At 39.8% G+C, this 16,848-nt stretch overlaps 1 protein-coding gene across 3 annotated transcripts in view; it reads right to left on the bottom strand.

The window, feature by feature from the left end:
• Trpm6 (transient receptor potential cation channel subfamily M member 6) overlaps positions 1 to 16,848 on the bottom strand; it is a 146,893-nt gene that overhangs the window by 112,059 nt on the left and 17,986 nt on the right. For all 3 annotated transcript variants that reach the window (XM_029537897.1, XM_021220067.2, XM_029537891.1), the window contains exons 2-4: positions 10,340 to 10,413; positions 6,032 to 6,070; positions 3,712 to 3,889 (exon numbers count right to left, since the gene is read on the bottom strand). Coding sequence is in view for 2 of the 3 variants with exons in the window: in XM_021220067.2 (XP_021075726.1) it covers positions 3,712 to 3,889; positions 6,032 to 6,070; positions 10,340 to 10,413 (291 nt within the window). In the remaining variant the exon portion in view is untranslated. The remainder of the gene's footprint in view (positions 1 to 3,711; positions 3,890 to 6,031; positions 6,071 to 10,339; positions 10,414 to 16,848) is intronic.

Below are 16,848 nucleotides of genomic sequence, written 5' to 3'. Positions count from 1 at the left end.
ATAGCTTGGTCTACATGTAAGTTCTAAACAACTGGAGCAGGGCCTATCCCAAAAGCTTTTCCCTGTCAGTGGGCTATTTTCTTCTAACTGGACTTCCTTGTCTGGCCTCAGTGGGAGAGGATGTGCCTAGCCTCACAGAGACTTGATGTGCCAGGGTTGGGGGAAACCCAGAGAGACCCTACTTGCTCAGAGGAGAAGGGGATGGGGGAAAGAATTATGGGAGAGGGTGACCAGGAGGGGGGTTGTGAGTAGGATAGAAAGTGAATAAATTGGGGCTGGTGAGATGGCTCAGCGGGTAAGAGCACCCAACTGCTCTTCCAAAGGTCCGGAGTTCAAATCCCAGCAACCACATGGTGGCTTACAACCATCCGGAACAAGATCTGACGCCCTCTTCTGGAGTGTCTGAAGACAGCTACAGTGTACTTACATATAATAAAAAAAAAAAAAAAGTGAATAAATTAAAAAATAAAAACATGCAAATGAAAAGCAATAAGTGCACTCATCTTTGAGAGTACAAGTCGAAGAAACGATCAGAAAAGGCATCTGGAAGTCTCTGATTCACTGCAGCTGCCTGACATCACAGGGCATGACTGGCTACAAGTACAAGTTCTGCACAGGGAGGCGAATTTCCCTTCTTCAAACAGAATGCCAAGCAACGAGTAGGAATAAACCAGTGCAAAGAAAAGAAAGGCTGGCATTAGGAAACCATGAATTCCAGGTCTATGCCAAAAGAAAACATGGGTGGAACTTTCCAGACAAGCAAGTATAAGTTACCACAACAGACTCTAAAATGATGACGCCAACTTAAAGCAGTTTACTGTTCACCTTTGAAGTTGCTTCTGTAGGACCACTTCATTTCATAATTAAAATATTAAAATTTCTGACCAACAGCTATCATAACACATATGTTACAGGAAGAATAGAAGGTTGATCAAGATCCCATGTATGAGAGATGCCACTGAACAGCCAGGCTTCACAGGACACGACAGTAGTAGGACCAACACAGGCAGACCTTACTCGATGGTTTTGTTGCTGGGAGCAGTGGGTGAGGGCAATGGAGCAGCCCTGGATCCTGTGCCCCAGCTCCTCTCTCAGTTAAGCCTGTCTTCATCTCTAAATCTTCCCCAACTAGAAGATACTGCTTGTTGGATAAACATCGCTGAAGAACTAAGCTATTAGTACTGGCCTCTTCCAACAGAACACTTCTTCTATTTCTTTTGTAAGTAACTCATTCCCCCAGGTAGAGACAGGTTCTCTCCAATTCTTTGTAGAATAAGGTGAGAGATTTTGGGGAGGGAACTACAATAAAAGAAAACATAAGGTAATCTCTCTCAAACTTTGTTGCCACTCAACATGAACCTGAGGGATAGAAGTCTGGCAGCCATACCGTGCTGACACATGCAGTAAAATGCACTCCCGTAAACAACCCTATTAACATAAGGATAGCCAAAAGCTGAGTCTAAAACAGGCTAATTGTAGGGGCTGAAGAGATGGCGTGGGGGGTTATGGGTACTGCCTGCTCTTCCACAGGATGCAAGTTCTCAATTCCTAGAGTTACAACCATCTGCAACACCAGTTCCAGAAGACCTGATGCTCTCTTCTGACCTCCATGGGCACCAGGCACACTTGAGATGCAAACATACACACAGGCAAAACATCTTTACACATACAATAAAAACAAATTTTTTAAAAAGCTAATCATCAGCAGACATGCCTAGCTATATTTTCAATTTTCCTGAATGCCCTTTGACTTTTGTACAAACCAACCAGCTGCTTCACTGGGGCCATTCACTTCGTTCACCTTCAGATCCCAAGCTAAACACATGCGTCGGTTTTGTCCACTTTCAAATGCCTTTCTCCTTGAATGCTGTGTCCTTTCATAGAAGGAGTTTTCACAGTCTCTCAAAGAACCTGTGTTCCATTCTCATAGCATCTTCCACCTCTATGAGGCCTGTATAGTTATTTCCTATCACCACCCCATACACAATACCAAAGTGTTAATACAGGAAACATATTTTCTTTGGACTATAGGAAGTTTATAGTCACACAGTAAGTAATGAATGCACAGATAAAGGTGTAGATGATGGTGGTTAAGAATAAACAATACAATAATAGAGCCCTTGGCTTTCACATGAGATGTCTTGGGTTCTATCCCCAGTACTGCAACAAACAATAACAACAAGAGGAAGACAGACAGACATATAGACAGAGAGAAGACAAAGAAAGAAAGAAATAGCTCCGAGGTAAAGAGTGCTTGCTGTTCTTCCAGAGGATTCAAGTTCAGGTCTTAGCACCCACAGTAGAGTTACACAGGCTTATAATGACCTGTAACTCCAGCTCCACAGTACCCAAGGCCCGTTTCTGGCCTCTACCGGTACCCCCATTCATGTGTCATACACTTCATAGGTACACACACAGAGACACACAAATAAATAAATAAGTAGATAAGTAAATATATTAGAAAAAACAGCAAAAGGATGAAAAATTACATGCAGGGCTCTCCAAGAACCAGCCTCCAAAGGGGATTGGGAAATGAGGGCGATTTTTCTGCCCTAAAACAGAAATAAGCGTGCATAGTCAAACACAAGAGAATGAACAGCTCTACACATAGATTCCTCTAGAACTGCACTGTGACTTTAAGAAGTGTAAGTGCAGCCTTCTGATGGACTCCGGCAGAACATGACTGGCACTCAGCTTTCCTGATGTTGCTCCACATGGGAAATGAGCTACTAAGAAAACAGCAGGTAATTAATGTTCCCAGAAGAGAATGCCGGAGGGAATGTGGACCTATTAACACTTTATGCTACAACTTGGATCTGCAGGATCCCCCAAAGCACATTGTTAAAGGCCTATTCACCAGTCTGTGTCATTAAGGAGAGATGGTAGAAGCTGGAGAAGGTGGTTACTAGTGGGACGATGTAAGGTCCTTGGGGTGCACCCTGCAAGGATATTGTTACCCTTGTCCCCATTCCCTACTTATTCCAGGCTGCTGTTAAAATCAGGTTGTGCCCTGCCCAAGATCACTGCATACCATGTAAAAGGATCATGTTATGGGCTACACCTTGCCCTAAGAGATTCCATTTTACAAGCCTACTCGACTCCACTTTGCCTGTAAACGCACAGATAGGATGACTCTTCACCTTGCTGGCTACATAAACAGCACAAGAAACAGACTGATAAACTTACCCTAAAACTTAAAAAGGTCTCACTCTGTACATTTATAAAGTTAACTGAGGTGATATGAACTCATAATCATATTAAAGTTGTATCAAGAAAACTTAATTTTGAGGACTTATTAGACACACCAAGCTGAAAAGGGGGGCATAGCAGCTTCCCCCAGACTCCAGACTTCAGAAGTCACCTAGCAGTAAAAACAGTGATGAACGCTATTGACGTGCCACATGACCACCCTCAGTGTGTGTCAAAGGACTAGCAAGCAGAGAACTCACAACTGCCCCAGGAGCTTCAGCTCACTTCAGTCCCCACTGCTGCTATAACATATTCGATTTATCATCTGTTAACCCATCTCGACCTTGTCCTGTACCTGGGGTGCAGACATTATCTCTCATACCTAAGAGAAAACCAGGCTAGACCAATGGTGTGGATCCCTTTCCAATAAAGCACATCACGTGGCACGCTCTCTCCTTAGAAGTACAAGTACAAGGTCTCTTTTGTTCAAATCTAGTGAGATGGTTCTGGTTATCAGCAAACCTTGGAGTGGTGCACATGTTCTCCATCCTGGAAATTTATGGTGCCAAAGGTATCTGTAGGGCTTTTCACTGTGTGCTTCTCCACAGACCACTGCTCGTCCCCATCGCCCTCGGTGACGGAGAGGCTCCAGGCATGATCCAGCCCATGGTGTTCTTGAATCAGCCGGCCACAGTAACACCTAAACTCCAGAAAACAAGTCACTCAGAATAGAAAATTGATACAGTATTTCCAATCCTGAGATTGGTGTGTAGAAGTAACATATTAATAACACTTAAAGCTTCATGTTCAGTTCACAAAACTCGGCAGCAAGCCTCTTTACCCTGTAAGCAATCTCTCCAGTCCCTGATTCTCCTTCTTAACCGTCTGTTAGCCATGTGATGAGAAAAGATCATAAATATGTATGATTAGGCTTTCTTTCTTCTGTCCCTGATTTTTGTTGTTTTGTTTGTTTGCTTGGCTTTTTTTTTTTTTTTTCGGGTGGAACCTCACCACAATGCTCAGGCTAGTCTTGAACTCCTAGTTTTGGACTGAAGTGATTCTTGTGCCTCAACCTCCTAGTTAGTTAGACCACAGAAGATGCCATCAGATGTGACTCTATCTCCTTTTAATTAAAAGCAGTTGGAGTGACAGAAACAAAATCTTTTACTATTAATAAAGTATTTCAGTATTCTTCATCCATCTTTTCCCATCACTTTATAACTTTTTATTAATATACAATATATATTTATATAATTTGTAAATAAGTATATATATATATATATATATATATAAAACTTGTGAAGTCCACTCTATCAAAGGTAGAAATCTTTACTATGGTCTCCTATATAAATATTCATTTATAAATAATATTATATGCTCATACCAGTCTACCTAAAAATATTAGTCAAGATAGAAGTGGAATTATAAATGCACCGAATTTTTCATTGTTTTCCCATTTATAATTACAAAATAGTAGAAATGACTATGTAACATACGCATTCATCAGTAAGAATGTAAACATATTGCTTGACACATAGCTCCATTGGTAGAGTGCATGTCTTAGCACCAAAGAAGCCCTGGGTTTGATCTCCAGTACCACAAAAATCAGGCATAGTGGTTTACACCAGTAATTCCAGCACTACAATGATGGAAAAGAGAGAATCAGAAATTCAAGGTTATGCTTAGCTAGTTTAATAATATCTAAATAATAAGTTTAAGGGCAGCCTAGGCTGTCTGAAAAACAAGAAAGAAGCCAGTAAGGCAAGTGTGACGAGGAGGAAATAAAATAAAATGTAATGTTTCATACATGTTTTAGGTAGTAAAAGTTCTTGTCAAAAATCTTAAGATGTTTGCATGTCTTAATAAGTCAGGACTTCTATTATTTTTCAATAATATAATATAACCTATAATCTCAGCTACTGTTGATACTGAGACCAAAGAATTTGACATTGGAGGCCGCCCTAGGCAAGTTAGCAAAATTTCAAGACTGTCTCAAAATGTAAAAATAAAAAAAAAAAAATCAAATAATGTAAAAGTGAAAACTAACACTGGCTAAACTTACCAACTTTAGGATCTAGTCAGAATCAAGGAAAGTTTACTTTGCTCTACTGACAAAAAGGATCCACTTGCTGACACACACCTTAAAATATATGATAAAATTTGTATAGTACTTCAGTCTATTGTGCAGTGTGGGTGTTTTCCCCGCTTTTATGCAAATTTAGCATGTGTAACTCTTATGTCAGATACCTCACTGCATGCCCAACAGAGCTGACATTTTATCCAAATACAATGTGATAGCAAAATAAAATGTAATGTTTCACACATGTTTTAGGTAGTAAAAGTTCTTGTCAAATATCTTAAGATGTTTCTTGTCTTAATAACTCAGGATTCTATTATTTTTCAAGTACCATGCTCAAGAAAGTCAAAAGAGAATGAATACACACACACACACACACACACACACACACACACACACACCTTTTGTACTTCTATCCTTAGAGGAAACTGACAGATTCCTTACTCTGAGTCCCTTAAATATCTAAGAGCAGTCTGACACAATTGTCATCCATTAATCAGCAGAGCTGTTTCTATTGACCCAACCAGTACACTGGTGCCCAACTTTCCCCTCACTGTCCCATGGGTGTTCCTCCCCAAGCTGTGTGCTCCATTGAAGGGGATAGCATTCCCTGATAAAGAAGGCTGATCTAAGATTTATGAGGAGCTGAGCTCTCTGGCTAGAACTTCCAAAAAAGCTCTTGAGATCTGAAGGAAACTCTCACAAGTACTTTTCAACACACTACCTTAATACAAAAAGGAATCTGATTTTTTCAGAAAGTCTCACCTGACTAAATTGTGGCAGATTTGGCAGCCTGGAGTGCATCTGAGTCAAAGAAATAAAGTTATTGTTAGTTTACTAATTTTCCATGGTGTGAAAATTGTAATTTGATAAATATTCATGCATCATTTACTTTCCATGTCATTCCCTGTATAAAATTATATTGTAGAAACAATGAAAAAATTAATACAACATGAACTTTGTTACCAAAAAAACCTAGATTTGAATACTATTGATTCAATGATTCTCCTAAGCCACAACTCTCACATCTAAAAATAATTTTAAACATTTTATGACCCCCCCATGAGGTGATAAAAAAAGATTATTTTAGCTAATATATCTGAAGTAGCTGATGCTACCTGGTGCACTGCAGTGCATGTAATGAAAGTAGTCCATTAGTTACTTTGCTCACTGCTGTGACAAAATTCCTAATAAAAGCTACTAAAGGAAAGAAGGCGTTATGTTGGCTCACAGTTTGAGGGGATACAGTCCGTCATGGTGGCCAGTCATGAAGGTGGGAGTGTGAGGCAGCTGCTCACACCGTGTCAGTTTCAGGCAAGAGGAACAAAGATGCCCAACCTTTCTTCTTTTATTCATTCGGAGACCAGCCTCTGGGAAGTATACCAACCACACTCTGGGTGGGTCTTCCATCCTCAGTTAAGTGTATCTGGAAATACTCTCATAAACACACCCAGAGGTGTGCCTCATTGATTCAGTAGGTGATCCTTAATTCAGTCAAACTGAAGCTGATGATGGAGATTAACCATAATAGGTAGGTATTATTATTGTTGTTGTTGTTGTTGTTGTTGTTGTTACCATTGCTATTATAATTACTAAACAATGAAAATAACAGAGCTCTAGGAAATCAAGTAATAAAACATATTTTAAAATATTTTAAAGTCATAAAATAGGACCAGTGATGTAGGTTAGTCAACAGAGTGCTTGCCTAGCACACCCAAGGCCTTGGGTTCTCTCACTAGTACCTCATAAACTGGGTATGATGACACACATATATAATTCCTACACTCTAGAGGTGGAATGAGGAAGATCAGTAGTTCTATAGCGTGCTCTGTGACATACTGAGTACAAGACCATCCAGGGCTACAAGAGACCCTGGGGATAGATCAATAGATAGAGAGATAGATAGATAGATAGACCTCTGTGTGTGTGTGCATGCATGCATGAGTATGCGTATGTGTGTTTGTGTGCATAACAATATGAAATTAAGTACTGCTGTTGATCCACCTCTATCCCTGTCTAATGCCACTCTCTGATTAACACCGTTTTGTTGTAGCATTTTTATTTGTTTGTTTGATTTATCTGGCTTTGTTAGTTTGTTTTGTTTACTTGATTGGTTAGTTTAATTTGATTTGCTTTGGTTTTGCTTGGTTTAGTTGGCTTACTTTGGTTTGGTTTAGTTTGTTTTAGGTGATTTTGTTTGGTTAGCTTAATTTGGTTTGCTTTGCTTTGCTTTGACTTATTTGTTTAGCACAGTGCTAAGAATGAACTCCGAGACCTTACACATGCTAGGCTCTGCCACAGAGCTATAGACTCTCGTCATTATGCATCATGACATCTCAAAGGCAAGGCCTCTATGTTTCAATCTTCTTTCATAATCTATCCTACTTTTCTTGGCTGGGGAGTCTATGAAGTCCTAGAATCCATCTCTAGTATCAAAATAAATAAATCAATAAATAAGTAGATAGATAGATAGATAGATAGATAGATAGATAGATAGATAGATAGATGAAGGGTTAAAAATTGCTTTTCTTTTCTGGATATATATATATATATATATATATATATATATATATCCATATAAATTTCAATTCTCTTGAAAAATCGTTCAAGATTTTGATGGGTATTTTATTGAATTTGTAAAATGAATCAGGAGTTAATATATGTGTAATTACTCATATATTAATAATATATAAATATATAACATATAACTAATAATAATAAAGCCTTTCTCTTTATAAATCAGAAAAACTTCCAGGATTGAGTCATCAATGATCATATTTTCAATGTAAAGTAATTTTTTAAAAACTATGTTTTTTTCAAGAGGGAAAAAAGATATTGCTTATAAAATCAGGAGAAGTATAAGGTGCTTAGCACATGACATTCTAGCCTTCAATTCTATATCAGCCTTGATAAGAAGGAGAAAAAGAAGTTAAAAATCAAGCCTATTAGAACTGCTATCTTTTTAGGAGCTAAAACATTTTAATAAAAGAGAGAAAATTTTGCTTGTGTTAAATAGTGAACTACTAGTTTTATTGTGTGAATCTGACCCCCCCTCCATCCCCAGGCTACTCTTTTGAATGCTTGAATTCCGGCGCCACAGCTTGTAGTGCTGTTTGAAGGCTTGCAGCCTTTAGGAGGTGGGGCCTGGCTGGCAGAAATATTTCACTTAATGGCAGGCCCTTGAAGGGAATGACTTACCACTCATTCCAACCACAGTTTCTGTTTTCTTGTCTGAGCAATGTAAACAGGATCTTACCACACACAGGAGACAGAGTGGACTACCCCCCAAGTTGAACTGAGACCTTCTGAACTTGAAAGTCAAAATCAACCCTTCCTCCCTAAATGCTTCCTTCCCTAATTGCTTTCACCTGTTTTGTCACGTGGATGAGAAGTGGGAAATACACCACCATTTTCTCCTCATTCTACTGACAAAAACACATAAAACCATGCTTCTCGAGACTCTTACTAGAGCCCAAGAAAATGAAGTCTGTAAAGGATTAGCCATAGTCATCTATTACGTTTTTTATAATCACATGAACATAGAGACATGGGTTTGTTTGTTTTTTTAATTTCCCTCTGTAAAATGTAGGAAGTCTTGAATCTTTCATAGAATTATGGTCAATAGAGCCAGGCATACTAGCATATGTCTGTAGTTCCTGCACCCAGGAAGCTAAGGCAGGAGAATGGTGAATTTAAGGCCAACTGGAGCTATATACTGAGACCCTATCTTAAAATAAGTATGTATCTTTTCTCTGAAACTGGGGGTTGATGGAAGAGCCCCATGCACACTAAGTGAATGCTCTAACACTTAATGTTCCACATCCAACGTTCTCCTTGCATCCTAGGATGTGTGGTTACACACTTCATATTTTGTCACTTTTCCTGAGGCCCAAGGAGACTGTGAAGATGATTTTCCACTTGAAGGGAATGGAGTGACTTGGACCTCAGTCTGCTTTACACTCTGCCTATGATTCCATCACCTGACACTATAAAAGCTGAATGGAAAGAGGGGGAAAAAAACCCATGTTACCTTGGCATCCTATAAACATTTTATAAACAGGCGAAATGAGAATTTCCAATCACAGGGCTTACCAACCATAGGTAATTCAGTGAGGGTGGAACTAGTAAATGTTTAACAAAGGCAAAGAACACCATTTTAATCCTTGCCAAAGAACCCTACCATGTGCCCCATGTACCAATGACTTCTAAACTTTAAACACACATAAGGCCAATGGCATAAAGGAATCTAAAATAGACTAGCTACCCTAATTAAAATATTTCTCTTCTATTTCCCTATCAATTTTCCACCAGGTCAATGACATCCAGTCCTAACCTCGTGAACCTGATTACCCTGAGGAATTTTCCGTAGACCTTTCTTTCCCCGTTTCTCACCAGCTGCCTTGCTGACCTTTGTCCTACAGGTAGAGTTTCCATAGGGTTGTCCAGAGCTCAGAGTTCTCTAACTCAGCCCTGCCACCTACAATCTACATACACACAAAACCCCCAGAGAAAAACATAATTCAGCCTGGATCTCTGCAGTGTCCCTAATGTGTCCTCATCATTTCCCATGGGTACTTTACTTGGGATAAAGAATGGTCACGAAATTTTGATTATTTAATATAGAGAGAGTAAAAATTATTTGCCCAAACTTGGGTTACAGCCTTGTTCTCCTATGACACCTGTCCTGCCTCCAAGAGGAACCGCATGGAGTGCTGCCCAGCAGTACCACACGGAATGGAATCCACCACAGTCTGGTGCTGTTAGGACATGTAATTTTTCCTCTCCTGAGCTGATTTCTTCATTAAATAGACTTTTGACAGGAACACATTGGTGATAGGTACTGGAGCTGTTGCGAGGTAACTGACAAAGTCCCTTCTCTTACTGAGTTTTCTACAGTATCCATGGCATGTTTTTATGGAGTTAAGGAAGAAATGCATTGAAATGAATAAAATAACTCACTTTATAAATATCATCAAAACCTCTACATAAGTGATATTTCTCAATTTCTTCAAACAGAACTCAATGTAGGGTTGCCTTTTAAAAAAAAAAAAAGAATATAATTAAAAACTGTACCTGTGAGGGTCTTTTGAGCTGGGTATGAATTTGTTACACTCTCTCTTGTAGAATACCCCTTCGATCCAGGATTTCTGAAACAGAAAAACATAACCTGTGATCTGTTTGAATGAAATGAGAGCGTGGTGTGGCTATGATAATTTAGGTAGGAAGGATTTGCATAAGTATCATGATATTCATTAAAATTCCAAGATGGAGGCTGAAACCATGGCTCAGTTGGTCAGGTGCCTGTTGTACGAGCATGAGTCCTGAGTCCAGATCTCTAGCACTCGGCAGAAAAGTCAGATGTGATAGCATGTGCCTGTAATCTGTGCTCTGGGAGGCAGAGCAAAGAAGATCCCTGAGGCTTACAGAAAGCTAATATAGCTGACTTGGGATTAGAAGAAGACATCAGTGTCAGTCTCTGTCTACCCATGCACAAGCACACATGTGTGCATACACACACACACACACACACACACACACACACACACACACAGCCAAGACCTAACCAAAACAGCACTCAGCATTCAGCAGCATCTACAGTCAAATGGTCACACAAAATACAAAGTTAATTCACGCAGAATCTCATCTTGAGTAACAAGATCTTAGTAAAGTTGTAACTCATGTTCCCTTAAACCTGCTATGAATCACTTCCATATCTTGTGCCATAATCCTACCACATGATGCTCTCAATACTCTAAACTTATCACTGATAAAATCCTAATGTGGCTATGGTGTCAAAAGGCTAGAAAGCATATGACGGGACAGTTGTGATCTTGACAATTTCTTTAGATAGTCTGTGAGCACAACATCCCATTGGCAGCATCACTTCGTGGTATAAAACCTACATGGGGAAATGAGATTCACTCTTCCTTCTAACAAAGTGCCTTCTAGTCTACAAAATGCAACAAGTCATGTCTAACCTCCTCTATAAACTACATTCAAAGTCTGGAAACAGAAGACTATGGGACTACCATTGAACCCAACTAACATATATGCTTGGCTTTGTTGAAATATGAAAATATATTTTGATTTATTTTATTTATTTGTCTTAAGATTTTTTTAGTGTGTAAAAATGTTCTGCCTGTAGATGAGTATGTGTACTACATGTGTTTAGCTACTGCAGGAAGCCAAAAGATGGTATCAGGTCCCCTGGAACTGGAGTGGTGAACCACCATGTGGGTTCTGAGAACTGAAACCAAATCCTCGGAAAGACCATCAAATGTTGTTACCACTGAGCCAACTCTCCAGCTCCATCATATGAAATATTTTGATGCTATATGGCCTAAGATTAGAAGTGTGGATATAACTTTAGACACCCATACAGACTATAACAGAATGGGGGGATATAATCTTATTCTAAGTGGGCTTATTCTGAGAGTTTACTACTGAATACAACAAAGATGACAGAGTCTAGATCTTAATCAGAAGAGAGAAGAGGGCAGTTGGATCTTGTGCATTTAACATCTATATCCATTTAAACAAAGCTTCCCGAATGAAGGCCAGGGTCACCTTAAGCCTGTCTATCCTCCCATCCCTTTTGCACGGTCTACAACTATTTTTATGTATTAAGTAGCACTCATTGGGGAAACCACAGAAAATGTAAATCTGGAAAAAAAAATCCAAAGTCACATAACTTAAAATGAACTAAATGGACACGAGCTCACTGTTTATTATGAAAATCATTTAGAATCCTTAAGCCCCATCTCTATTAGAAGCATTAACCTCTACAACCATATTAAATGTCGAATTTTTCTGAAGCATCAACAAAAGTGCTACAAAGGCATTAATGTCCTCAAAGAATTCCTCCTCGCTCTGAATTTTGAAATGTATGAATATACTAAATAATTGAAAAGTCCTTTGGACAGGCCTCCATGCTGAACACTGGGACTTCTGTAGATTCCTGATATTAAGAAAGGTAGGAAGAAACGGGGAAAGAAGTATATAGCCTGATATAACACCTCATATGTACAACTGACTCGTGAAGAGAGCTGTAAACCAGCTACCGGAACTCAATTAGCGCTCCCACTACTTAAGACTCGGAGGTAGGAGGATCCACTCGTCCCAAGAGTTTGAGACCAGACTGGGCAGCACAGCTAGATGCTCTCTCCAAATACAGGTACATAAATAAATAAACAAATAACTGGCTGCAAAGATGGGCCCCAGCTTAAGAGTTTCTATAAGCATACTAAGCAAGCTGAGCTCAGCCTATTCCTTTTTTAAAATATTTATTCCTAGTTTTCATGCATGTGACTGTTTTGCCTGCGTGTATGTAAGCATACTGCATGTGTGTCGGGTGCACCCAGAGGCCAGAAGAGGGCCCTGAGATTGGAGTCGTGGACGGTTGTGAGCAGTCATGTGTGTGCAGGGAATCAAGCGCAGGTTTTCTGAGAGCAGCCAGTGCTCTTAATTGCTGAGCCACCTCCCCACCCCCCTCAGCCTGTTCTCTTCAAGGACTAGATAACAGCTCTGTGATCAGACTTTCTGACCAGAGCACTTAATTTTTTTTATATAGGTTTGCTCATGTGCAAAAATAAAAATAGTAGCCAAGACCAGCTCATCTGGATACATAGCTCAGTGGTGGAGCGTGTGCTTATCACCAGGGTTCAATCCTAGCACAAAAATAAACAGTTGGAATAACACTCCACCACAGATCTATTGGGAAGTTTGGTCCTTGAAAACTTATATTTCTTCCAAGGTCTTATTAGATCTTCCAAGGTCTCGATAAGCCTTAGCTATCATAATTAGACATACCACAGGTTAAAATTAGATTTAGATTGTTATCAACTCAACTCCTATATATTTTTGCCACAGAACAATGTGAGACTCTCTAAATCTCCCTCACGGGATACCTCATAATATGACGTAATGACCTTAGAGGTCCACTTTCTCCTTAAACTCCAGGAGATGTAGACCTAGTGCCAGTCATTTATGTTGCTCTAGTCTCCAACCCAAGAATTGTTGCATGAACAACAAAATGGATATATTCAAAATAGACCTGCAGGTACCATTGTAGAGAATTTTCCTTTCAAAGATACAACCAGGAATCCCGTGATATAAGAAAAACATAGGGCTGGTGAGATGGCTTAGTTTTCTTTTCTTTTCTTTTTTTCTTTTCTTTTCTTAAAAAAAAAAAAAAACATAGGGCTGGTGAGATGGCTTAGAGGGTAAGAGCACCCGACTGTTCTTCCAAAGGTGCAGAGTTCAAATCCCAGCAACCACATGGTGGCTCACAACCATCCACAACAAGATATGACTCCCTCTTCTGGTGTGTCTGAAGATAGCTACAGTATACTTACATATAATAAATAAATAAATAAATAAATAAATAAATAAATAAATAAATAAATCTTTTAAAAAAAAAAGAAAAGAAAAGAAAAGAAAAGAAAAACATAGAAACTTTCTTCCTGGTGTAGCTCAAAAGTACAGCGAAGGCCTCTAATCCCAGTGTTCAGGAAGCCAGGGCAGAAGGAAGGATAGTTCAAAGCCTGCCTGGCTCACATAGTGAAAATAAGGTGCTATAACCGCCTCCTTAGGTTGGGTACTTTCCTTTCTTTCTTTCTTTCTTTCTTTCTTTCTTTCTTTCTTTCTTTCTTTCTTTCTTTCTTTCTTTCTTTCTTCCATTTTCATTTGAACTTGAAGGAAGAAAAGGCAGAGCAGAAACAGTATTGTCCTCGGTTTCCTTCATCCTAAGGTAAAATTGAGTTTTACATTCAATCTTAGACCTGAGGTAAAGGTGGAGAAATACAAAGGAACATCCAAAGACCAGCCCTGCAGTAGCCATCACCCATCAGGCATAGCTCCTGGTTTCCTCTTTGCTGTACTGGTGAATGAAGCACATACAGTCACATGCCTGGCAAGGTCTCTACCACTGAGTCATACTCCCCTCCAGGTGGAGTATTTTCAGAACACAGATTGTCTCAGGAGAATCTCTGAAAAGACATTCTTTGAGGAATCCCTTCGTTTTTAATCCCAGCTCATTTGTTTTAACACCCATGGGATTAAGTGACTGGGCTAACAGGAAACAAATGAATGGGTCATTTATATTTTTCATAAATTGTTTTATACCTTCAAAAAGCTCACAAAACCTTGCCAATGAAGATGAGTTCCTCCCACTTTGATCTCGCCTGTTCTACACACAGCACAGCAACAACAAGGTTTAGCTACACACCTTCTGTTAACCTTTCTTTGCTAACTTAATTATGACCTACTTTAAAGGAAGACACTATGCACCATAGATACAAAGCAAGAGCAATGGGTTTGCCTAGCATGTGCAAGACCCTGCATTCCAAACCCAAGACCTCCAAAAGAGAAGGGAAAAGAGCATCCTCTGAGCTAGAGCACTGCATCAGTAGATAAAGCACTTGCCATGAAACAATGAGGTCTGAGGTTCAAATCCCTATCCACATGGTGTGTGCGATGGCCCACCTTGTACTCCCAGCATGCTGTAGGCAGAGACGAGGAGTCCCTGGAACAATCTATATGGCTAGACTACTGATATGAGTGTGTTCCGGGGTCAAGTGAAAGACCCTGCCTCCAACTGTAAGGCAGCGAGCAATCAAGATGCCCGATATCAACCTCTAGCTGCCATATGCACAATCACACAGTGTACACACACACACACACACACACACACACACACACACAGACACACACGGTGGGGAGCTAGGACAAGTGGAGAGAGGAGAGCGCACAGAGGAAAGGAGGGAGAGACAGAGAGACAGGTAGGGAGACGGGGACCAGTCCTTGTGGATTCTACTTAAAGAATCTATTATCTTGGAAATAACAATTTATAGGAAACCATAAGAATGGCTCAAATGAAAAAAATATTAATTTCAGACCTCATAGGGAAATTTGATGATTTCTTTGCAGGATGTCTCCCTTAGAATAATTCCTTCCTTCAAACTAAGCATCCCACAGACGAACCATCTGCAGGTTCAGGGAAGACAGGTTCACTTTGGGAGCATTAGCTCTGGGAAGTGTTGTACACATATTGTATGAACTCTGCATGGATGCCTCAGCTGATTCAATAAGTACAAGAGAAACAATCTCAGAAAGATAGCATCCAAACTTAAGACACCCAGGAATTTCGTTTCTGTCCCACCAGTACTACCACGACGTGTGTTTATGTATTTCCCATTAAATATTCTTTCCAGGAGGCAGGATTTAGTGATACAAGTGGGAAGAAAACATTCAAGTACCTTATTCTTTTTTTTTCTTTTTTGACAGTAAAAGTGAGCCATTTTTATATTAGTAATTTTTTGTAACAACCCTATAAAAGAGAATGTCAGCCAAATAACTCACAGATCACCAAAAAGCATTTTTTTTCTGTGTAAATTAAAGATGTTAGGCAAAATCATAAAGAATTTCAGGATGAATTTCTAGACTATATGAACTCATAGGTAAATAAGCAATACATTTTTTTTGTGCACTTCACATGGTCAAATAGGGGGTTAGCAGCAATGGCAGTGACCGCCCACATATAATAAATTTGCAAACTGAAGTGACACCGTGCCCCTTCCTGACTCTTATTACATGACTTAAAGCTCTCAAGCCCTCAAGATTTCAAAAATCCAGCTTCTAAATATCACTGAAAGTTAACTTTTTCTCAGTGATCACACAAGGTTGTCCAGTCTCTTAAGGAATTAAAATGCAAATGTAAAGAAAGACACTTAGAATCTCTGGGAATGCTCGGTCGTTTTGATAAGAGAACAGGAGGAAATAAAACCCTCTTTTCTTCCTCTTTTTTACAAGTGTCCTTGGATAATTAAATGTAGAGCTTTAAAGGGAATGCCAGGATATCTGTTGCACAACAGTTCTAACCTGTTAAGACTTTCCAGGCAGATGCATAAAAGGCCCTCCCACTTCCAAGAAGCAAAGAGGAGCCTATGCACTACTGTAAAGTGATCAACCACTGAGCTGCATCCTGGTCCCTACGGATGGTCTTTGTTTATACCTCCAACAGTCACATCCAACTCCCCAGAATGTTAGGAAGGCTACACCCATGTCTGTTACCTAGTCTAAGACACACTTTCTGGGATTCACCGACTGCGTTGCTTTCTGTATTGCTACGACAAACACCTGACTAAACAGCTTCTGGAGGGAAGGTTAGTTCTGACTCACAGTTTCCAAAGTGTTAGCCCACCACGGAAGGAAGGCAGGGAAAGCAGGAGCACAGAGGTCCTAGCCATCCAGGTGGCACAGGAAACACAAAGAAGTCAAGTCAAAGCCAGAGACAGACATTACCTTCAAGGTCCACCCAGGTAATCCATTTCTGTTAGCTAAGCCATATATCCCAAAACAACTTCACAGCCACCAAAACAATGACGCCCTGGGATCCCCAGCATCGCTGGGAACTAAATGTTCACGTGATCTGTAGAAGAGAGTGTTACATTCAAAATATAACACCTATAAAATTATATGTTTAAAATAATCAACTGGAGCCGGGCGGTGGTGGCGCACGCCTTTAATCCCAGCACGTGGGAGGCAGAGACAGGTGGATTTCTGAGTTCAAGGCCAGCCTGGTC

The sequence above is a fragment of the Mus pahari genome, chromosome 1 (genome assembly GCF_900095145.1).
Source record: "Mus pahari chromosome 1, PAHARI_EIJ_v1.1, whole genome shotgun sequence".
Taxonomy (NCBI): Eukaryota; Metazoa; Chordata; class Mammalia; order Rodentia; family Muridae; genus Mus; species Mus pahari.
The sequence above is the reverse complement of the archived record's forward strand: the minus strand, read 5'-3'. Positions and strand labels throughout refer to the sequence as shown.